The sequence below is a fragment of the Micrasema longulum genome, unplaced genomic scaffold (assembly GCF_059751315.1).
Source record: "Micrasema longulum isolate JH-2025_06_02 unplaced genomic scaffold, ASM5975131v1 h1tg000073l, whole genome shotgun sequence".
In the NCBI taxonomy this organism is placed as follows: domain Eukaryota; kingdom Metazoa; phylum Arthropoda; class Insecta; order Trichoptera; family Brachycentridae; genus Micrasema; species Micrasema longulum.
The window spans coordinates 882004-906346 of record NW_028277280.1 but is presented as its reverse complement, the minus strand read 5'-3'; the positions used below and the strand labels follow the sequence as shown (position 1 = coordinate 906346).

Below are 24343 nucleotides of genomic sequence, written 5' to 3'. Positions count from 1 at the left end.
GAGTGAGGCGCCTATCTGGCAGCTCGTCCGGAACGCAGAGTTCCTTAAGGTATTGAGGAGGCGTGGTATGCATCGCCTTGTTCATTAACCAACACAGCTTGTACTGGACCCTCTCTGGAAAACGTAACCAGTGAAGGCTTTGAAAAAACGGTGTATTGTGATTGTACTTTGATACACCAAATATTAACCTGGCAGCTGCATTCAGAATGGACTGCAATTGCTCCATTTTATATTTAGGTAAGCCAGCATATATTCTATTGCAATGATCGACTCTTGATATCACAAATGCGTTCACCAAAAGTACGTCTAAAGTAGTAGTCTTACGTAATATTATTATTTTTCTTAGTGGTGGGGGTCAGTGCTATGCAAGGTCCTGACGTCACTGCGACCTGTGAAGATCAATTGTGACGGGTCCTCGTGAATAGTTCTCGCTCTCTAAGCCCAGGTCTATAAAGAGCCTGGCTACTGTGTGGAAGGCGAGAGTATTACGTACTATGCATGCACTTATATTTAAATCAGGTAAATAGCAATTAAGAAACAGTAAATAAATACAAAAGACTGATTGTTTTGGAAAATGAAAGTCAGCTAGAAATTATAATATTCATTGATAAAACTTAATAGCTTGTTCATTTGTATGGGCATTAGTGAAATTTGAAAAATATTTACACAATTGACAAATTAATATTCTAAGTACCTACTGCTGTGCAACAGTGTTGTATTTGATACTACATACATTATGGAAATCCAAATATAAATATGTATTAGTTTTCGAAGCCGCATACATGAATATTGAACAGAAGTTATTAGGTAGTGTTTATACACTATGACAAAGAAACATACAGTCCCTTGTCATAATATGATGAGGCTGTTTATTCCAAATTTGTTGAAACTGGTGAAAAGTAATAGTAGCTTATACCGTGTCGCTGTCGGCAGAAGGAACATTCAGTGTAAGTTTGTTATTTGTCGTAGTATGTAGTGCCGGGAACCATGTTGAGTTTGATTTAAGCCCATCGTCTCTATTATTGTTATTTGGGTGTTTGTGTATTTTTACTGTCTCTGAAACGCCGGAACGAGTCCAACCTACATACACGGGATCACCCAAAAAGACCAGTTGCATGTATACTGCCCTCATAAGCAAAAATGCAGCTTTTTGCCAAAGTCATATTTTGTGATGTGACTCTTTTAAGTATTTATTTTATTAACATAAACGGCAAATCTGCCTTTTACAAAAATTTATAATATTAACATTTTTGGCTTAATTTATATGTATATTTTTTTTTAAAACATAAATTTCCTTATACCCAAGATTTATAAAAAAAAAATCAGCCTAAAAATTATACAAGATTTATATAAAAAAAATAACCTAAAAATTATACAGCATATTCAGTAGAAAGATAAAATAATTGAAGAATAAATGTAAAAAACAAAATTAAATAATAAAACATTCTACAGTAATACAACAAGAAAATCATAAGTACTGTTTCATACAGCTGGGAAAAGTGAACAAAAAACTGTATATATTATGAAATGCATGAATAAATAAATACTCGTATAATTACCATTCACCATCTTTGAAACAGTTCAAAAGGTTTGTTCTATGGGAACAATACCCTACACTAAATATATCAGATACATGGGAATAACTATTGCCGAGTTCACGAAGTCTGTTTAATACGGCATTACAAGTATATACTGTCCGTGAATTGTTGCTACAAAACGGTGGCACTTGTCTAGTCATTCAACTTTATTTATCAACTTTATGAAAATAATTAAAAACTGTAAATAATCAGTAAAAAAAAACACTTTATGTCAACTGTTTCTAAGCAAAAAACCAGTTTGAGTCATACCACACTGTTTTTGATTATACATATCTGGATACTAAAAAAAAAAAACTATAAAAATTTTATAGCTTTTCGTACTGAATTTTTTTTTTACTGCTTTTTGCTTTATATCAAATGGTTCGAAATTTCATATGGAACATTACCTCATATTTGGCCTTTTTGCTTATGATTTATATCAGCGCCTAGAATATTTTGGTCTAGATAAGTTAGGAGACAGATTTTAGACTTAATGTGTCTTTATAATATAATTGTAATATTGATTGCACATTTTGTTTAGAAAATGTGCCCCTGAATGTCCTCTGTCGGCGATCGATATCGATCACTGCATTTTATCTAAAAACCTTTAATAATACTATGGCGCACTTTAGTGCATTATCACGTATGTTAATATTATATAATTATGTGGAAAGTAATGCTGATATTTATATCTTTAACAATACATTGAATAATTATAGTAGAACTGGAAGGTAATTTACAAAATCAAATAGTCTTTTATGTTAATTGGGTAAAATAATTTCTAATAACCTTCAGTATTATTTATTGTAATAACTTTTCTAATAAATATAATTTATTTAAGCCAGTCAATTAAAAAAAACATTACATATTAACTTTTAAAAAACTTATTTGTACAAGTTGTGTTCACATATACATAATTGAAAAGCAATATCTAAACATAACAAATTGTGATTATTATACCAATGTTGTTTGTAATATTATTTGTGAACCATAATAAATAAAAATTAATCATTGATTTTAGTGCTTTCACACTTACAGATTACGCAAAGTATAGTTTAAGCTTATAGCCGAGTTGTAGAGTTTAAACCCGCGCTGTGCAGCGGGCGTCGTTCAAGACATCGGAACCTCCCCTACTTAATTAGATTTGTACGAATTTGGCAACAAATAGAAAGACCCGAACATAAACAAAATATATAAAAAAATACATCTAATGAATGCATTTATTTTATGAAAGTTTAACCTGACGGAATTTTTTTATTTAAATAAACACATATTATATTATTGAATTGTGTACAAAAATAGATAACTTACGCCATGCAGCATAAACATCCCCCATAGTATCCGGGGGACTATTCAGCGATGGAGAAGGATCGCCGGTAGAGGCAGACCCTGTTGATCCTCCTCCCCCGTTTGCTCCGGGCCACTGATTCATTTTATTTTTATATTGGTCTTATTCCATACACACTAAACCTTTCGAGCACGCGCTTCATTTCATATATTTGTTTACGTGAAGTTATCACATTTTGTAATTTCGGAGTTAAATACTGCTAAACACTGAGGTGACTGAAAAATTTTGAACAGTGATGGACTGCGTCATAAAAGTTTATTTTATTAATTAGCTACTGACTAATATTCAATTTTTTATTCACATGTAAAATATAAATCTGGTTTAATTCAACTATGTTGTGTAATTTTAGAAAATTAATTAAATGAAACTAAATTAAAAATGATACATTTCTTAAAAATAATAACGCTAATAAATATATTTTACTAGAATCTTATACCCGCGGTTATTAGTTAATTAATTAATTTTGTCGTCCAACAAGAATTTTTTTCCGATGGAATGATATATTTTTTCGGGATTAAAAGTAGCCTGATCAATTGCCGGTGCTCCAACTATCGTCGAAAATGGACGATATATTAGTCTGTGGCGAAGTAACATCGTTATTCTGTTTTAATAATAATTTAGTTTTCCACTAAGAATTCATTTTTGCATTGAGAATTTTCCGGAGAGTGATATTTTTTCGGAATGAAAAGTAACTTGTCAGTTGTTCAGCTATCCTGATGCAAAAAATCACGTCGACGGTTGCTCCGTTGCGAAGTGAAAGAAAAATATATTATATTAGTATTTGAATTCGGGTTCCTTTCTACTTTTTACACAATTAAATGAAAATGGCCACGAAATTGAAATATTAAAGTAAATTATAAGAACGCAACATCCCGCTGTATTTCAAATACATATTGTTATTCTCCTCTAAGGATGTGAATATTAGCACCCAACCAAAGCCCAAAGCAGCAAAATACTGAGTTTTGAGAATAGTTACCTCAGAAAAATTTTGGGAGTGCGGTGGTTTGACTTTGTGGGGAATGAAGAAATAAGAGAACGGACGCAGCATACTCCAGTGACAACTGTCATCAAGCGGAGGCGATACGGTTGGCTGGGCGATATACTGCGGATCCCTCCTGAGGTGCAATTATTGATCCTATCGCGGGGGTAAAGAAGAAATAAATTTGGAGATTTTTTGCATGCGAATAAAATTTGTTTTAAATATGGCCACACTGATGATTAACTGTCAAATGACTAATGTCTCCATAATCCAAGAACTGGGTATTGAACAGCGTCTTTCATCTACTGTACTAATCCGTGTTCTCGGGTATTTACGAACAGACAATATGAAAAGATTAGTGGTACAAGGACGAATAGATCTCGCGGAAGAAGTCCTACCAGATGGAAAGATTCGGTGACAGAGGCGATTGGCGTCCCTTTTCAGGAGGCCTCCAGAAGCGCTGAAGATAGAAGCGGATGGAGGCGGATCGTAACGACGTGCTTCCTTCCTGCCAACGAGGCCACGACCGTTCTGCCAAGAGCAAACGACTAAGAAGATGATGCATAGAACTGTTTAAAAAACGGAAAAAAAACTAATACGATTAGATCAATTTAACCTAATGCGTTTTGGGTAATGCTTACGGTCGCAATAATGTTCTGAATGAAAATCATCATGTTTGATTTCACGTGTCATATTGACTTGACGTTTAATCACCAGTGTGGTCATATGTGAAGCAAAGTGTAAACGCATGCAAAAAATAAAAATCCCCTAATTAATTACTCTCTAGAGGGTAGAGAAGATTCAGAATAGCACCCCTGAGAGCCTTAACCATGCTTGCCTACTAAACAAGATATCAGGTTCGTCGGCAGGTCGTGTCAGAACTACGAGACGCGAGCTTGGCTTGCTTGGCAAGATGCACAGGAGCCTGCGGCTGACAGAAATGCCTGCAGGTTCTTTGTGGACACCGAATGCTTCAAATAAGGAGCGGTTATAGATTGATGGTGTGGTATGTACCAATTTTTTATAAATATTTCGTTTTAAACCAACACACTGACTTCAAGTGGTACAAACGTCGAAAAGCAGATGGAGTATTATAAAAAACATCCCTAATAAAGATTAATAGGCCTTAGGGTGGTTCACTATCTTTACACGCATATGGCCACTTTTTATATAGCTTAATGGCACGGAAATTGGAAATAAACACGAATGTTGTGCTTTAAGGAACATATGCAATGGTGTGTCATTCTCCAAAACAAGACCGTAAATTTTCATTGGATTTCTCAAATATTGGTGTCAAAAAACATTTATATTATTTTTCGTACACAAATATCATTTTTTCTTTATAGACAGTCGAAGATAACTCTGTTAACTTTCCCTTGTAATCGGGGCCCTGAGCCTCCGCATGCAAAGTAAAATAGATTTTTTTGTACTAAATTGTGAATTAGCATTATTTTTTTTCGAAACATGTTCAACTTCAGGTTACTAACGAAGATACTTAAAACTTCCATACAAATATACATATTTTCATACATTCAATTCTATTATACTTTACATACAAGATAACTCTCTTATCTTAAATTGTCCATATAGTAAAATACAATTTTCTGTAGGGAAATGGGTATGTTTGTATACAAATTTTAAGTATCTTCGTCGGCAACCTGTCATTTGTTTTTTTATATTATATGTATCACAATGCATATTATGATTAATAAAGATTTTATTATTTTAAAGAAATATCGTAAGAATTATTTATTAATGTAAAAAAAAAAAAACAATGTCAGGTACCGCATATGTATGTGTTTGGCAATGGCAATGTATAGTACAAATGTTGAGTAGGTATTGGATAGCTTCGTTATTTACAACCATAGAAAATGGCTATTGTCGCATACATTATATACTACCATAGAACAAAAGAATTATGTCGAGTGTGGTTTTATTTATTATCCTATGAATGTTGATTATCGTATACCCACATTGTTTACTACCATAGAACAACTTTATCGTATATCGTATACATACATTATTTATTACAGAAATAATATTTTAGTAATGCATACGTTATTTATTATGAAGACAACTAATGCTATGGACTTAAAAAATATTTTTTGAAAATTATAATTTGTATAATAGATGTTTTGAATATATTTCTTATCCAGTATTACGTAAGCGATTACAATCTGATTTATCGATTTCTTTTCGGTACTATTCGCAAGGGTCATATTGAAATTTTAGAGGTTAAGCAAACTTTTCACTATCAAGTCTATTTAGTGCTGATATCTTAAGTTCCATCAAAACTACCTTCGCGTGCGTGTCTTAATTCCGTTATTAAATTAAGCGCAGACAAGAAGAACATGATCAACAAATTAATTTTAAGAATATCGCAGATTTGTATCGAATATCAAACTGAAGGGTCCCATGATAATCTGATATCGATAATCAACAGTCGATACGATCGAAATGAAATAAAATATTTTATTGATCGAATCGGCATTTCACTTTATCTATATAAATAAAAATATAGGTTCCGTATGTTGTAACGACAATATTTCATCCTGCCCCATTTAAGTAGTGCGTAATTAAGCACGGGTTCAAATGATATTTTTGCTACGTCAAAATTCAAGCGTGGCAATAACACGTCAGACTGTGCATTTTTAAAAAAGCAAAACGACCGCCCGTGACAAGCGGAATAAACGTGTAATGTAACAAAATATAAGATGTAGTTCTTTTATATCGAGGAAGCATCGCATTACGGCATGTAAGTACTATGTAATTGAATTTGTAATCGTAATGTCGTTTCAATTTGCCAGAACACGGAATCTAATGATGTATTTTTGTCCATAATTATAGGCTTTCTAAATACCCTATTTTATTTTTTTATGTATTTAAAATATATGGTATATTACCATCTTTATAATGGAATATCATTACATCTGTCTAAATCTTGACAATTTACGTAAATTTTAATATATAAAATCTGAATTATTTAACCCAATGCCGAATCGACGACAATAAGATCGATCGAAGTTTTATTTAGAGGAATGACGCGGACAGCTGTGGCTTACGAAAGATGTTGGCCGGATATACCTTTAAAAACTGGAACCTTTCACATAATACTCCGGCTATTTTAAACAAAAAAAACTTTGAATGTCTACAAAGAAGAATTTAAAGAATTCAACGTGGATGATTGCTGTCAAGAATCAAATATTTAATATTTATTTTCATTTCATTTCATTTCTAAATCTATTAAGACTATTTTTATTCACTCCCTTAAAGATTAATATCAGACAAAGCCACTGCGAAGCGTGGCCAAGTTCAGCTAGTAACAAATATTGAATAATGCTTTATCAAGTTAGTTTATAACATCTCAAAAACGAATATAAACATTTAATTAACATATTACAAACAGAGGTGGAGAACATTTTAGAGAAGGATATATAGAAGTCTAGGCATCTACAGGGCTTATGACCTATTGGCGGGTTTAAGTGGCCCCTTTACACAATGCGTAACATTCACCATTCAGCCAATATTTGAACATCTATGAATGTTCCTTTAATTCTTCCATCTGTGTATGTTTGTGAAGTTACAGAGCCGAAACCTTTATTAATGTGGGTGAGATTCATCTGATTTAATTATTTCACCTACATACTACAAGGCAAAGGCAACGCTTGAGAATATTTTTTAATTTTTATACTTCTTGGACCAGGTGGATTTATTAACAACGCTTCAACAGATGGAAGAATTGAAGGAACATAGATGTTCAAAATTATGCAAAATTGTGAATGTTACAGTGTGTAAAATGGCCACTTAAACCAGCCAACGACAGGTCATAAGCCCTGTAAATGCCAAGACTTCCAAATTCTCTACTTTAAGGTTTTCTCCATCCCTGTTGTAATTTGATAATACGAGTATCATATGTATATTTTAAAAATGTAATTAAAGTAAATCTGTTTTTGTTTTTTTTTTATTAATTTTTTTTTTAACAGAATTAACACGCTTAGTACACAGACAAATTCGACCTTTTAAAACGACATGTACCAGACTGTATGCAGTAAGTTTCTAAAACCCCTTTGAGGTGTGGTTTTAAGTCAAACGTAATTTTAAGCCCGGTTGAACGAGTAGTGCTAATCGAATATTCTTCGCTTCAATAAAAAGGGTTGAGTTGGCTATTGAGTAGTTTCTCAAACATTTATTTAGCTAAAAGCTTTTATCAATATTTTTAGTATGACCAAATCTTAGTAATTGATTTTACCTCCGGGAGTTTACCAAGATCGATAGATATTTCATAGAGATTTCGATAGACATAGTCCCCTTTTTTATAAAAGAATATTAAAATACGAGCACTTATGGCATATAAGAAATATATGTATTCAAAGATAGGCAGAGTGTTGAATGTTACAGCGTGTAATGTGGTCATTTAAATCAGCCAATGATGGGTCACAAGCCCGGTAAAGGCATTTGCCAACTTCCATATTCACGTTTTAAAAAAAACGCCTGGAAGTACGTAAGAGGTGCACTCTTTTAAAAACATTTTGAACATGAAGGCAAGATGACGAGTCTTACGATTCGGGCACCAGTTCAGGAACTATAAAATACTGTAGTGTAAAATTGGAGACAAAAATCCGAAAAAATCTTGGGTTCGATTCTCGACGTGGTTGACATAAAATATTTATTATTTTAAAAAGAGGTGTTCTTACATGTGAATATTACATAGTTCCTGGACTGGCAATTGAAGCGAAAGACTCATCGTCTTACCTTTATGTAACAAAATTGATTAACCTTTCCCTCACTAAGCATCCAAAAATTACACATGATCCGAACGGGGGGACTGAACGACCCCAGCGCCTACTTGTATATGGCGTCAGGAGAATAAAACGTTGGGAGTGTTTATGACCGTGCAATAATTTATTCATGTTTTCGCGTACACACATTTTACTCATTCGTGTATTTTATTCATTTTTGTGAGTTTGCCGAATGCTTATGTACATAAAGTGAAATTAACTCTTGTATTACTTACGTCTTTTTTTGTTTTGGTAAAAAAAAATTAAAAAAACAACTTTTTCAAAATTTGAAAACAAAGACAGGAAAATGCTTCTTTCTATTTATTTTACGATTCCGAAAAACATACTGCAAATAGCTTTAATAATACTTAAATTATCGAATTAAAAACGGTTTACGGGGGATTCGAATCCCCCCCCCCCTTCGGTCCGGCTAGGTTAAGATACACTGCGAAAGAGAATAATACTGATTTTTTATTTTATTTATTTATTTATTCGAAATTACATTCGGTTACATATTCATGAACTTATTAAGGCTTTTAAATCTGTGCCCGTGATAAGCCATAATAATGAACAATAAAAAATACATAGAAACATTAATTAAATTATAATAACACGTGATACAATAGAATAACAAAACAGAAAAACACAGCATAAATAATAAAATTCCAGATAAGATAACGTAAAAAAATAAGCATATGCAAATATTAAAATATAAATTATACAAAATATACAACAATTTTTTTTATTAAATAAAATGAAAAATTTACTAAACAAAAAATGATGATATTACTAGTAATATTACGTATTGCAAAAAAAATCCAATAGTTTGAAGTTATAAAAAGAAAAAAATGTGCTATTCTGGTTTTGTCGGCCTCGTGGTGCAATGGCCAGCGCGTTTGCATACCACGCAAGAGGTCTCGGGTTCGATTCCCGACATGGTTGACATGAAATATTGATTTATAAGGGTGTTTTTACACTAGAATATTGTATAGTTCCAGGACTGGCACCTGAATCGTAAGACTGATCATCTTACCTTCACGTAACGAATATGATCAAGATACGCTGCGATTGGTGTACTAATGCAGTGCCCTATGCACCATTGGGTGCGGAAAGGGAAAGTTACATGACATTTAATATATATATATATTTTTTTTAAAGAAATATTTACGCTCTTATGATTTACCTAAATAATTTTGAGGATCATTTTCAACGAGTGGTAAATAAGTCACTATTAGAAAATAAAAATCATCTTTGGGGTAGAGTGGGGTTCGAACCACGGACCTTATATCCGTGAGTCCGAGACACTAGCCACAGGAACACAACCCGATTCAACGTAACAAAAAGTTCCAACAACAAAAATCAATCCGTTTTTTTCCGTCTTGTGTGGATTTATATGACCGATGTGAAATTGACCCTACGAGCCGGAATTGAGAATCCACGCGCTGTCTAACCGGAGGCGAGGGTGGTTTACCCTCATAGGTAGGAAGCCCAAAGGGCTATTAGTGGTTATGCGGTAGGAACAACATTGCTCAAGGAAACGATTGTTTTAATGACTTTGAACGAGATATGGCTTGTATAATAAGCGGTTGCAGATTGCCGCAGTGAAACGAGAATCATTTCACACAAGTAGAGAAAATTATATTAAACGCTAGGTTGATGATCTTTATAATTATCTCAATTGTTCTATTTCAATGAGAACTATCTCACAAGCATGATAAAATAAACTAACATGATTTGCGCAACTTATATACTGCAAAGGCGACGATGGAAGAGATTTCAAAATTGAAAACCTCGTTGTGAAAACACCAAATGTCCAAAATTTTCCACAATAATTTTTATTTTTCTCCTACGAGTCCAAACAATTCTACTTTCGAAATATTACGAAAAATCTATAGTTAACTAAAATTCACTGATAAAAATACGATGTTTTTGCGAACACGGCAATTATCTACATGAATTTGTTTGAATGAAAAGAAAATATCTTTTAATTAGCATTTCTATCACAATGTAGCACCACTATCACTCATTTTTTGACAATTCAAAAGGCGTTCTAGATAGTCAATATATATGTGTTTTAAACAGTGCTTATTGAATATTTTGAAAATCTAAACACGGAGGGTTCAACACTATTCAAGTTTCTGAAAAAACGATATTTTTATTTTAACCATTCATACCAATTTCATCACAGTTTGTTTTAAAAAACCAAGGTTCAAATGCTATCTAAAAACAGCTAATTTCACAGTGACATTTTATTATGTATTTAGAAAATTTGTTTATTCAAAAATATAAAAATAAATATACATGCATTATTTATACAATTTTGTAAAGTAGAATCAAAGTTTATCCATGATTTAATCTTATTAAAATACATAATAACAAAAGTAAAACCTTGGCATTCAGTTTAAACACTTGAAACGATTTTGTGACATTTGAGGTTTTTAAAATAAGGCCTTCAATTTTATTCTGAACAATTTTTCTTCACGAAAAAAAACTTATGGTTGTTAAAGGTAACATTTCGAAAATATACTCGTAAAAAAATCACCGATTTTTTTGTTATGAAAAGTAATTTGCAACTAATTTAAACAAAATATACTAAGGGAGTATGTTAATGACGATTTTATTGTGTCCTTAAAACACCTACATATGTGACGCTTCGAGACATCTTTAAAATTTGCAATATGATTTGAATCGAATGCTAGTTACATGGTCTGTATCAGAGAGGATGTTTATAGCCTTGTTTGTGAAAATTATTGAATAAATTAATTATGTGCAAAATTTGAATTATTACGTTAGATGTTGTAGCTATTCTTTGTCTTTTTTTGTATTTCTAATTCGAAGTTATCTTTATTATTTTAAACACAAACCAAATATAAACTTTTCATATGAATTTATTTTTAAATATTTATACTGATGTCTGAACACTTGATAATATACTGTTTAAACAGCAGTTTATCTTTACTAAAAGTCCGTGTATTTTACTTTCGATTCCAGACTTTACGAAATGTTTAAGCCTATTCTAAAAATGTATACTATAATTGTAATGAAATTAAAAAACAACTTTGTTTTTAACCACTATTTTTTTATTTTCCACCGACCGGTTTCAAAGAAAACAAGCTTCTTCGTCAAGGTTTACGTAACCAATGAATTGATTCCTTTTTTTTATTTTTATCATGTTCACTAAATACTACACGTAGACCCAATAAATCAAGTCGTTTTTTTCTTACACGAGTGGTAATTTGATATCATTATTTTCGAAGTTAGACAGGAGAGGGCTAAAAGAAATATTGTTTATTTGATTATTAATTATTGTTTTCTTATTATGAATCCTTTTTTAATTTTTAAGATTTCTAAGTTGTCTAATTTTAATGTTTTATTTTCAACATGAATTACTTTTAATCCAGTGTCTTTATTGAAGTTATGATTATTTTCTATCAGATGATTGTAAATAAAAAAATAAATTAAATATTAAAATAAGACGACTAAAAAGTACTTCATGTTGAAAATAAAATATTAAAATTAGACAACTTAGAAATTAAAAAAGCGATTCATAATAACAAAACAATAATTAATAATCAAATGAACGATATTTCTTTTAGTCCTCTCCTGTCTAACTTCGAAAATAATGATATCAAATTACCACCCGCGTAAGGGAAAAACGACTTGATTTATTGGGTCCACGTGTAGTATTTAGTGAACACGATAAAAATAAAAAAAGGAATCGATTCATTAGTTACGTAAACCTTGACGAAGAAGCTTGTTTGCTTTGAGACCGGTCGGTGGAAAATAAAAAAATAGTGGTTAAAAACAAAGTTGTTTTTTAATTGTATTATAATGAATAAACACAAAGTTAGTGCTTCAAATATAAACTAAATACTAAAATTGTATATTATATAATGTTATCAGGAACAAAACTGCAGAACGAATTAAGGAATCATCATATTATTCATAGTCAAATTGTCTTTACATAAATAGCCGAATGTAACTTTAAGTAGACGATTGACTATTTGGCAGCTATGTAATAACACATACATGGTAAGTGACAAACAATAATTATTGTTACTCAGAGATTAAGTAGAATAAGATTTTGTAACAAGAGAAGTATAATGGCAAATAAGTATTGATGCACGTACCGAGTCATTGATCGAATTAGAATCCTTATTGTTACGTATTAATGCAACGTTAAATATAATTAATCCAATAAACTCGAATACTGAGCAGCCAATCGACCGCATAGGCCAGGGACTTGAGCTGAGGATAACAGTAACATAATCCTGCATTGAAAAACATAAACTTAAACGCGATAAGAAATAAACTGTTTAATTAAATAGTAAACTGGCGAGGCCGGAAATAATATTTTTCAGATATTATCAATCGCAAAATAAAAAACTACAAAGCGAAACCAAGGAAAATTTACGGTTGCAATATTTTTTATTTATACATCATACCATTTACATGTATAACAATACTCAGCAATCCAAGATAAATAACATCATTTTTTTTAAAATAAAGCACCGTTTTCGTGAGTGATCACTTCAAGGACGCTGCTCCATCCATTATTCAAATAATTATATGAAAACATTAGAAAATCGTGGCTTGAAAAATAATAGAATCGTTTATTCTCTCACATACTCGTACGTTTAATATCTGCATAAAAACATTGACACAGTGCCTTACTAGTTGATTTTACCGCAAAATGAATATTTCGCAATGTATGACGTAATCGGAAATAAATAAAGCATTCATATTAAAAGTATTGTTTGGCTAAATAAAACAATCACAATAAATGCAAAACGTGGCCGAGTTCAGCTGGGAAATGTCAAAAAACACAGAACCGACGCGGATGACGCGACGCTTCCCGGTATTCGCCGTCAGCTGTGCGGCGCTGTCGGCGGGCGACTGAATTATCAACGCACGTAGCAAAGGCGCCGCGACGCCGGCGCCTTCAGTACCTTAGCCGATTTCCGCCAACTGAAATCGCCCCTCTATTATTTCAAGAGCCTATTCGCAAGGGGAAAGAATTTCCAACGCAATTTTGACGAAGACGAAATGATTAGGCGGATTTTGGGTGAAGAATATGAATTATATGGAACGAGGTTATTTATATTTTAACCATTATCAATTTGGGCGTGTTTACTAAAATACTATTTCGTCATGATCGTTGAATAACGAAGTATGTGATTGTCTTCAATTTTACGTAAGAGTGGTTTGATTTTTTTTTTAAATACGATTTATATCACAACTGGATAAGTACAAAAGTATATAATTTGATACTTGGGCTGGTTTTACATATTTTTACAGCCTTTATAAAACCCTTTCAAGATCAAATATAAAAGAATGACAATGTCTTTTTTTCGCACATCTGTGTTGTTTGTGGTAAACGTTTTACAATATGAAAGTATACTTTTTTAACAAACATTACGATTTATTATTTATATCTAAAGCATTAACATTGCGGTCAAACATGTTTTGCCTTCTGCCTTAAAACTAGGTACAACTATTTTTAGATTATATTTAAGACATTTCTATGTGTAAAACAAAATAAACAAAAACATGACAACCAACTGCAGAATTTATCAATCAATTATAATTCTTTAGTATGCTTTTTATTTTTTATGAAGTGTATTTAAACTTTTTTTTTAATTCTCTCTACCCAAGTCAAGTATCAATGTTTTGTAAATTTATTGATGCGTTAAGTTTGCTGAAAAATGTAGAGAAAACAAGAATAAATATGATGTAATAACTTATGTTTCCATATAAGTTATTAATTTAAAAAATACTTGGTACACTTCCACTTATTTATTTTGACCAATTAGCGCTTTCACCCTCTAATGGGCATCTTCAGACTATTTGAAAGAATAAATAGGTTATGTTTTAATAAATTATCAGCAGTTTGAAAACTAATTTGAATTTTAATTAAACAAAAATACATAAAAATACCACGGAAAACAAAAAAAAAAGTTTTAGTAATTTATTTTTTATTTATACGAACTAAGCCAATTACAGCAGTTAAATGAAGAAACAAATTTACAAGAAACTGAACAGAAAGAATTAATCTTCTGGAAACGAATTATTTTTTATTTAATTCAGCTTGTACATAATTGCATACCAATATTATGATTAACACAATTATGTAGGCTGTAAGATAGTAAGTAAATTAAAAATATATATGTGTACATATATGCTTGAGTACGACGTTTACAACACTTAAGTGTATGTATAAAAAAACACATCTTGGATGAATGATCAAGCACAGGTAGTATTTAACTTTGTTTGATTTACAAAATCAGTAAACAGACAAGATAATTGCTCTGTGGTGTTATAGTTTTATTGACGTTGCATGCGGACTTTATTTATACTAAGAGCAAATATTAACTCTTAAGTGCATAAATAAAGCCTAACGTTGGAAAATGTCGTATCAAACAAATATAATAGAATATAAGAATAATGTGTTATGTCGTATCACGATGTTCCCTGCCATAGTATTTTTAAGATAGAAATATCGTGGGATAATTACTAGTTATGAAACGGATAGTGATTTGGCCGGATACCGGATATTCGGCGAGCTCCTAAGCTAGATATCTTTTTTCTCTCATAGTTAAAAACAGAACTATTAATGCGCATGAAATAAAAAGGCGAAAACGTTTTTGAGAAGGGAATATGGAAGTCTAGACATTTACAGGGCTTTTGACCTGTCGTTTTCTAGTCAAGGTCGATTTCAGCCATGAAACTTGTAGCGTCTAAAGCAAGGTGGTCAACTTGATCAGACCAGAGATCTACTATTCACTGTCCAGAGTCCGTGCGATCTACCTATCATTTAATCAAAGTATTATAATAAACCTAACGAAAGAATGAATTGAAATAACACATGCGATACAATTAGATTAATGAAAGAAAATACGCATTTAAAAAAAATGTTTACTGAATGGAAAAACACATGACAAATTTGAAAAGGATTCTGGGTAACAACTTAATTCCGAGTGGCATCTTTTAAAAAACAGAAATTTCCTTATACCCAAGATTTAAGTAAAACAAAATTAAACCTAAAAATTAAACAAGATTTATATTATAAAAATTAACCTAAACATTATACAGCATATTCAGTAGAAAGTTTAAATAATAAAACATTCTACAGTAATACAACAAAAAAATCATAAGTACTGTTTCATACAGCTGGGCAAAGTGAAAAAAAAAACTGTGAATATTATGAAATGCATGAATAAATAAATATAATTACCATTCACCATCTTTGAAAAAGTTCAAAAGGTTGGTTCTATAGGAACAATACCCTACACTAAATATACCAGATACGTGGGAATAACTATAACATTTACAATATAAGTAATTAACAATGTCCGTAAATAAATAAAGAATAAAATATTCATGCAAATAAATAAATGCCTTTCAGAAACACTTTGCGCTCTTGTAAATATCGATCCCGAAAGTCCGTCTTGCAATAACTAAGGACAGGTGCCAAAAAGTTGAATTATTTAACATTCGTGTCCTGAATTTGCAATAGAAAGGTCTCGATTCAGTACATCAGAGAGTTCAAGTTAGTCGAACATACGAGTATAATATTATTTATTACAAAGGAGGCTAGGGAAAAGGTTCAATAGCCTCAAAATCAATAAGGAATATTGCATAATAGAGAAAAAATCATTAAACATAAAATATACAGTTCTGTTTGTGAAATATAACCAGAATCCTGGACGGGACGAGTATTTTTGACTCGATGACTACTCTCAGATAAACATCCTTAAAAATATATAGTGCCATATAGTGTCCACGCGGCTAGACTGTGGAATCATCTCCCATCCACCATCAAAGATGTTACTACATTATTTCTGTTTAAATCACCTCTGAAGAAACATCTCCTTTCTCTTCCTTAATCTCTCCTCCTTTCCTTTTACCTCTTTCCTCTTTTTTTCCTTTTTCCCATTGAGTAATAGTTTTGATTTATGGTAATTTATAAACACATACGTTTATTTCTATTTTTATATATCTTTAGCTTTTTTTTTCCTATTGAATATGTTCTGTAACTTGAATTATACAAATTAAAATTTTATTTTATTGGTTGGTTGGAAGAAATTGCCATTTGGCAATAAGCCCGCCAATGTACATAAAGTGAAATAAAAAAAAATAAAAAAAATCTAGTGGAGATAAGTCCATCTCATAGTGGCGGTTGTGGTAATATTATACGCTTTCGCTTACCTTCCTTGAGGTCCTGGGTTCGATTACCGGGAGGATCGATGTATACATTTTTGTATACAAGGTAGCAAAGCAATTTTTTATTGTTACTAAACTGGCTCCTCAAGCGTACGATTGATCCCCTTACCTCACCGATGCGTAGGTGAAATAATTTGTAATAAATCTTACCCACATAAATAAACGTAAATGAACGAATCAGTGAGTAGGAAGTATTTACAAATTTTCAGACGTTTTTTAAAATTTTAATTATATTTATTTTTATAATATACGTATTTAAAAATACAAAAATTGAAGTTGTAACATAAATAACGATTCTGAAATAAAACGCAGCACTATGAGTGCACCACATTTATTATTATTTCAAAATAAATATTTATGTGGTGGAGAATCTCTGTGTCCAGGCGGATGAAAAATTCAGTTCTGTGTGTGTAATAGAACCAGACGAGTGTTTTTGACTCGACTACTCTCAGGTAAGAATCCTGAAAAAGGAAATCGAAAGTTCGTTTCAGATTGTAGTACTTATAGTCTTTGCCTACCGTTCTTGAGGTCCTGGGTTTCGACACCGGGCAGGGTGGACGAGAAATATTGATTTTAAAGGTAGTTTAGCGAGAGCTAGCGGTTGAGAAGCTCGAAAAATAAATAAATAAATAAATAAAACTATAGAATTTTTAAATACTTTATAACGTTTTTTTAACCAAAACTGTATAATTTTATATATTTAGTTAATCATTAAAACTGTATCTTTCCAAAAACAGACTAGATAGCTCTTGTGCTTGGAGAGTACCTAACACTGTTATAGATATTTAGTATTTTGAAGTTATTTAATTTTGAATACACAAGAAAAACAGTGAATACACAGCACTCAGCGGTAGAAAAATCACATTCCAAGTCTTGTGTTCTCACTGGAAATCGAATTCGGAACTTTCCGTGTGTAAGTCAAGCGTCTTAGCCATTGCGCCACCGAGGCGAAAATGTGGTAAGAAAAGTCGGAACAATTGGCAAGCGTTCAAGAAAAGATTTATAAATGTAGACGAAGCGAAGCCTTTTTTTAATGGAGCGGAATGGAATTAGATATTCTCTAACGGTAGGTCGAAGGTATATTCTTATTTAAAAAAAAAAATTGACAAATATTTCTTTTCTTTCTTCGAATAGACGTAGGTACTGGTGTTTTGTAAACATACATCTTTCCTTTAATAAAAAAAAACATAAAATAAACAAATTTATCATAAAAGATAACGGTTTAGATAACTACTGTTGATAAATGTTCGTGCATGCGCTTACGGTGCAACGCCCCCTAAACTGAATAAAAGTGCCATGTGGCTTTTTATTGTCGTTTTACTAAGTAATAAAAACGTATTTGTTCACATTTGCATTACAATAAAAAATCGGGACATTCTCTTAGTAAATTGTACTTTGTTTAATCAAAAACGGTTCTTAAAGCATTACACCGCGTATAAACCTATTTCTAGTATGTAGGTACTCGTATGTACTTATAAAACGATAGAAACAAGTGGAAAACACATGTTTCAAAACAAGTATTTTTTACCGTTACGTTTTTTACATAAGTTGCCACCTATAATTCTTTCGCGTCTATTTTTTTATTTATACAGTAAGAAAGTTTACTATTGAGAATGAGGAACTTCAGCCCTACGGGAAATTGGATACAATTTTTTTTTACTTACGCGTGGTAAAAATTAGACCATTAAATTGAACGTAGTTATGCAGAAAGCAGCTAGCCATAGAAAAGTGAAACTGAGATAATAGCACCTTTGTGAAAAGAGTGAAGAAACAAATCTCCACAACAGTTGGATCGTTTTTGACTTTAACAAATGATAAACAAGGAATATATTAGTTTTTTTTGCATAACAAACAAGAATTTAATGATGCATTTAACCAGTTTTAATGATTTTTAAATTAAGATTTTTATTAAGACGTTAAGATTTTCTAGTGCTGTGGGTGTTTTCTGCAAATTGAGAAATACCATTTTTGTGATGGACACTATTTTCAGAAGGTGATTAAAACAATTTTTTGTATGAAAGCGGTCTGGCTGTTTTTAGCAGAACATGTATAATTGACCTTACTGCACCCAATAACATCAATATCTCATTTTTTCAAAATTGTGGACTGGCTGCTTTCTGCATAACTACGTTTAATTATACCGCAAAGTTTCTGGAAGATGCACAAAAAGAAAATTCAAAAATATTTCAATAAAAGCGAACAACTTTGAATGACGTCAATATTTCATACGAATCAACCAATACAAGATTTGTGGAAGGTTTTCGATTTACTTACCGTCAACGGACCAATCGGCAGAAGTGACTGAAAAAAAGCCGAAGAGAACTTGAGACGTCACCCTCAGAATAATTTCAGATATACAAAACTTTTATAAATCATAGGTTTTATAATACGATACATAAAAATTAATAGAAAAAATTGTTTTCAACAAACAAATATTTTTTTTTTAAACCACTCAACTTAATCATAAGGTCTTAAAAAACAAAAGAAAATATGATTAGACTTGGTAAAAAAAATGATATCATAGTCTTATCGACATTGTTTTTTTTTCTATATTACTTATTATTATGTATACTCTAATCATAAAAAATATATCTGAAACCACTGTAGATACGGTTTTTGCTCTTTGAATATTATTATTTATGAATTTGAAGTAAATATCTAAGGAATTTCAAATAAATCTTAAATGATATTTTTATATTAATAAAAAAATGAGTCAAAATTATATCAGTTTCGCCGCTTAACGATTTGTTTTGGGGTTTTGAGATATTCAGTACAAACTTTGATGGATGAAATTTGCGCAAATAATTACATTATTTGGATACACAAGTACTTTGTAGTTACAGCCAATCTGCCAAACAAGATGGATTTTTTACCCTTAAAAAAAAGCACTGTTTCTGAATTATGCTATTTACACAAATTATTAAATAATAAAGTAGACTCTCTTAACCTACTCTCCAAAATTAATCTTAATGTCCCCCTTCGCGTGACAAAAAAAATATTTTTTTCTATCTGCCAGTCTGTAGCACTAACTATGCACAAAACTCTTTCCTCTATCGTTCTTGCTCTAACTATAATGTTTTTTTTCATCTATTGATATATTTTATATGCCCCTTAATTTATTTAAAAATAAATTAAGACTTATTATTTCTGGCTGCGATACGATCCCACTTACTATTAAATGATGCACACGCCTGAACACTTACTCTCACACTAATACACATAAACACACATCTACACGTACTCTCATACAAATACACATAAACACATCCTTTTGTTGTAACACAATTTAATAATACGTATGTATGATTTTTATTTAGAAACTTTGCTGGTCTGTCTTTAAACTGTGTTTAAAAAAAATGTTATTAAATCATTGTCGACTGATTGTTTCTTTAAAATAAATAAAATATGAATACATACCTATGCAGAATAAAAAAAACCTATATTGTATAATTTTACAAATAAGAACGAACATTTATGGCTTAAGAAATCACAAAACTTTCTATTTATCAAAAAAAAACCCTTACATTCGTCAAAATGACAAATTTATATTATTTAGGTTTCTGTGTAATTTGCAGTGGTATCTGGCTGAAGTTAAATGAGGCTTTACTGACATATAATGCATTAAGTCATTAAAACAAACTTCTTAGATTTTCACGGCCGTTAAGATGCACAATAAGTTTTTCTGGGTTATTATGCCGTGTGTCGTTCGTACTCTCTACCGACGTTTCGGATCGCGTTACAGCGTCCATCATCAGGGTTGATGTTACATCATAATAACCCAGAAAAACTTATTGTGCTCATTAAAACAAGTTTCGGGATAATCGCATTTAAAGCATTTTTATTATTTCAACGCATTATTTCTCCCACAATTTTCTTTCTTTTTAAAAGAGTAATTTCAATTCTAGGTATAGCATAAAATTTGAAAACATCTTGAACCTATTTAAACATATTTGAAATATATAAAGGCTATTGACTGTTGTAAACTACTGGCTATTGACTGTTGGCTGTCAGTAAAGCCTCGATATATTTAAAATATTTTTAAATATGGGTACAAGAAGTGAATTAAAAAATTTATCCTATGCTTAGAATAAAGATTACTCTTTAAAAAAAATTGAATTATAAGAAAATTGTGGAAGAAATAATGCGTTGATAGATAAAAAGGCTTTAAATGCGATTATCCCGCAACTTGTTTTAATGACTTGATGCATTATGTCAGGGAAGCCTCAATAAGTAAATACAACTTTTACGAAATCCAGAAATCACTAGTGTAAAACTAAACTTCATTGAAATCTAAACTTATTGCAACGGAGAGGGAAAACATTTTTGAGAAGTGAATATGGAAGTCTAGGCATTTACAGGGCTTATGACCTGTTGTTGGCTGGTTTGAGTGAAGTAACATGCACCATTCTGCCCATGTTTAAACATCCACATTTCCTCAACTCTTCCATCTGTTGAATTTTGTGAAGTAAAGGAGTTGGAACATTTATTATGCGGGTGAGATTCATCCGGCTGAACCAAATCACCCACTAGTCAACGCCTGAAAACAATTTTCCAATTTTTATACTTCTTCTTTTGCAAGGTAGTTAATTCAACAATGTTTGAGTATGTCAAAATGCTTGCAGACTGGCTGGATTTCCTCCCTAGGGAGTTGTTCATATTTAAACTTATTGCAACAGGGAGGAAAAACTTGAAAACTCTAAATTTTTTTGAAAGTACAAAATGCATAGGTTTTTTCTCAACTCGAATATGCTGAAATTTTCAAATTAGTTTAGTTTTTTCTGTTGCCATGACAGCATCACTCACATAGTAGATAAAAAAATTTAAGGAACATTAGTTGGCCGGCAAACATCAGTAAAGCTAGGGTTTCCTAGGACAGCGGTGCCCGTATTTTAACGGCCGTAGTGAACAGTGATGCGGTTGACAGCCGTCGTAACGGTGACTAGAGAGTAGTTTCCTATAAAAATGGTGTTTATAACACCGTTAAAAAATAAAACCACTCTCTATTCACCGCTACGACGGCTGCCTACCGCATCACCGTTCACTACGGCCGTTAAGATACGGGCACCGCTGTCCTAGGAAACCCTAGCTTAAGTCTCTTAATGCCGGGTATCCATTATGTTTGCGCACCTACTGCGCTCCGCACTCTTGCAACTGCTCTAATGGAGACGCTATGCGCACTTTTACATGCAACACGCCTGGAGCTCAATCACAGATGGCTATCGACATGCTAAAAAACGTGCTAAGTATTTGAGCGATCACCACGAACAATCATGAACACGCTGAAGTTAAAGCGGTCGCGTTGCAAAACGAAATTCAACTTCGGTCAGTTCAAGAGGATTGGTTGAATCTCGCACAGGAACTTATCTATGGCGTTTTGCAACGCGACCGCTTTAACTTCAGCGTGTTCATGATTGTTCGTGGTGATCGCTCAAATACTTAGCACGTTTTTTAGCATGTCGATAGCCATCTGTGATTGAGCTCCTGGAGCTCAATCACAGATGGCTATCGACATGCTAAAAAACGTGCTAAGTATTTGAGCAATCACCACGAACAATCATGAACACGCTGAAGTTATCGCGGTCGCGTTGCAAAACGAAATTCAACTTCGGTCAGTTCAAGAGGATTGGTTGAATCTCGCACACGCCTTCTTTCAATTTTTCTCGATGCATTTAGCCGGCGGTCGGCAAGCCAAATGTTAAGAAAAGCAGTCGCCATAGTAATTGTTTGTAACTTGAAAACGAAATAACAAACCGGCACGAGATTACACGCGTGTTGACTTTTTTGATTTGACGTTTGACCACGGACTACGGATACGGAACTTATCTATGGCGTTTTGCAACGCGACCGCTTTAACTTCAGCGTGTTCATGATTGTTCGTGGTGATCGCTCAAATACTTAGCACGTTTTTTAGCATGTCGATAGCCATCTGTGATTGAGCTCCTGCTCCCCTTTGTGTTCGCGCTGAAACCGACACGACTCGGATCGCTCGCCGCGGAGCGTGCGACGTTGCACGTTCCGCGTTCGCGAGCGTACCTACTACCAGGGGCTTAATCACAAATGACTATCGACGTGCTAAAAAACGTGCTAAGTATTTGAGCGATCACAACGAACAATTATGAACAGGCTAAAGTTATCGCGGTCGCGTTGCAAAACGTCAAACGCCTTCGACAATTGTTTCGTTTAATAGCTTTCTCAATTTGATTCAAATCAAATAAATAGCATGATGAATTATGAACAAAAAAAATAAAACTAAATTATTTTACTTACAGTTTATTTATTTATTAACGGACATTGTCCATGTATACAATTTATAAAGTTTAAATATTACAATAAAAGAATAGTTCAAAACATTTTTAAAAAATAAAAGAAGCATTGACAAACATAAGGGACATCGAGACAAGATCTGGACTATTTATTTAGTGCTCGTTTAAATTGTTGTAAACTTAAACCAAAAAAGTCCAGATCTTGTCTTGAGTTAACAATACAACAGAGACGGGTCATTGGAGAATTAAGGCCATAGTTTGTTCTATGCTGATCGATGAACAGTACTTCATTGTTTCTCAATCTACAAGACGGAATATTGAATTTTACTTGTCCCAGTAATGATGGAACATCGATTATACCATTTAGTATGCCGAACATATATGTGGAGTCAATATTAGTTCTACGTTTTTGTAGACTAGAAATATTTAACATTGACTCTATTTCAGCATAAGAATAATTATCTCTCTCTAGTCCGAGCATCTACGCTATTTTTCGAAGCAAGCGATGCTGGACTGATTCAATGTGATTTATGCGATTGACATAAAATGAAGACCAGACCACGGAGGCATATTCTAGAAGAGGGCGAACAGTTGAGCAATAAAGAGTTTTGATAGTTCAGGAATATTCTCCATATTTACAAGGGTAAAATTCAAATATTTGATTGATTATGCGTTGCAAAACGTAAATATTTTTAATTTTGACATTTAATATTAGGTGTTGCCAAGCATCAAGTTAAAGTATGACAATATTGCTTTTTCAAATTTTAAAGATTACTTGCTATACTTGTTATTCTTTCTTTTTTCTCTGCTGCATTGGCATGTTTTTATACTTTTAAACTACTTTGAATTACTTATATTATATATGTATATAAAATCAAAATATTGCTGCTCTTACTATAATGTGTCATTAATTTTGAAGATGTTTTTTGAATTGACTTATACTTATTGTTTTATATTTCGCTAAAAGATTCTTCTCATCGTTTCTTTGAATCCCTTAAAATATGTATGTGTATATTTATGTTTTTTAAATGTTATTACTGTTTTATTTTATTTTTACATCTGAGCATGTTTTTCATTCTTTATTTCAATTCTTAACTTTTAATTACTCTTACAAATGTTCTTCATTTTTAATATTATTTCCATTTGTAAATACTCACTACAAACTACAAACTTTA

At 32.0% G+C, this 24343-nt stretch overlaps 1 protein-coding gene across 12 annotated transcripts in view; it reads right to left on the bottom strand.

The window, feature by feature from the left end:
- Positions 1-24343, bottom strand: part of LOC148284958 (echinoderm microtubule-associated protein-like 2) — a 212707-nt gene that overhangs the window by 52240 nt on the left and 136124 nt on the right. For 2 of the 12 annotated variants that reach the window (XM_088232270.1, XM_088232346.1), the window contains exons 1-2: positions 13357-13559; positions 2889-3140 (exon numbers count right to left, since the gene is read on the bottom strand). The exons of 9 other annotated variants lie outside the window; for them this stretch is intronic. In XM_088232270.1, the coding sequence (XP_088088396.1) occupies positions 2889-3009 (121 nt within the window). In that variant the 5' untranslated portion in view covers positions 3010-3140; positions 13357-13559. Of the gene's footprint in view, positions 1-2888; positions 3141-13356; positions 13560-24343 lie in introns of those variants that run through there. One more of the 12 variants, XM_088232277.1, reaches the window with a different exon arrangement.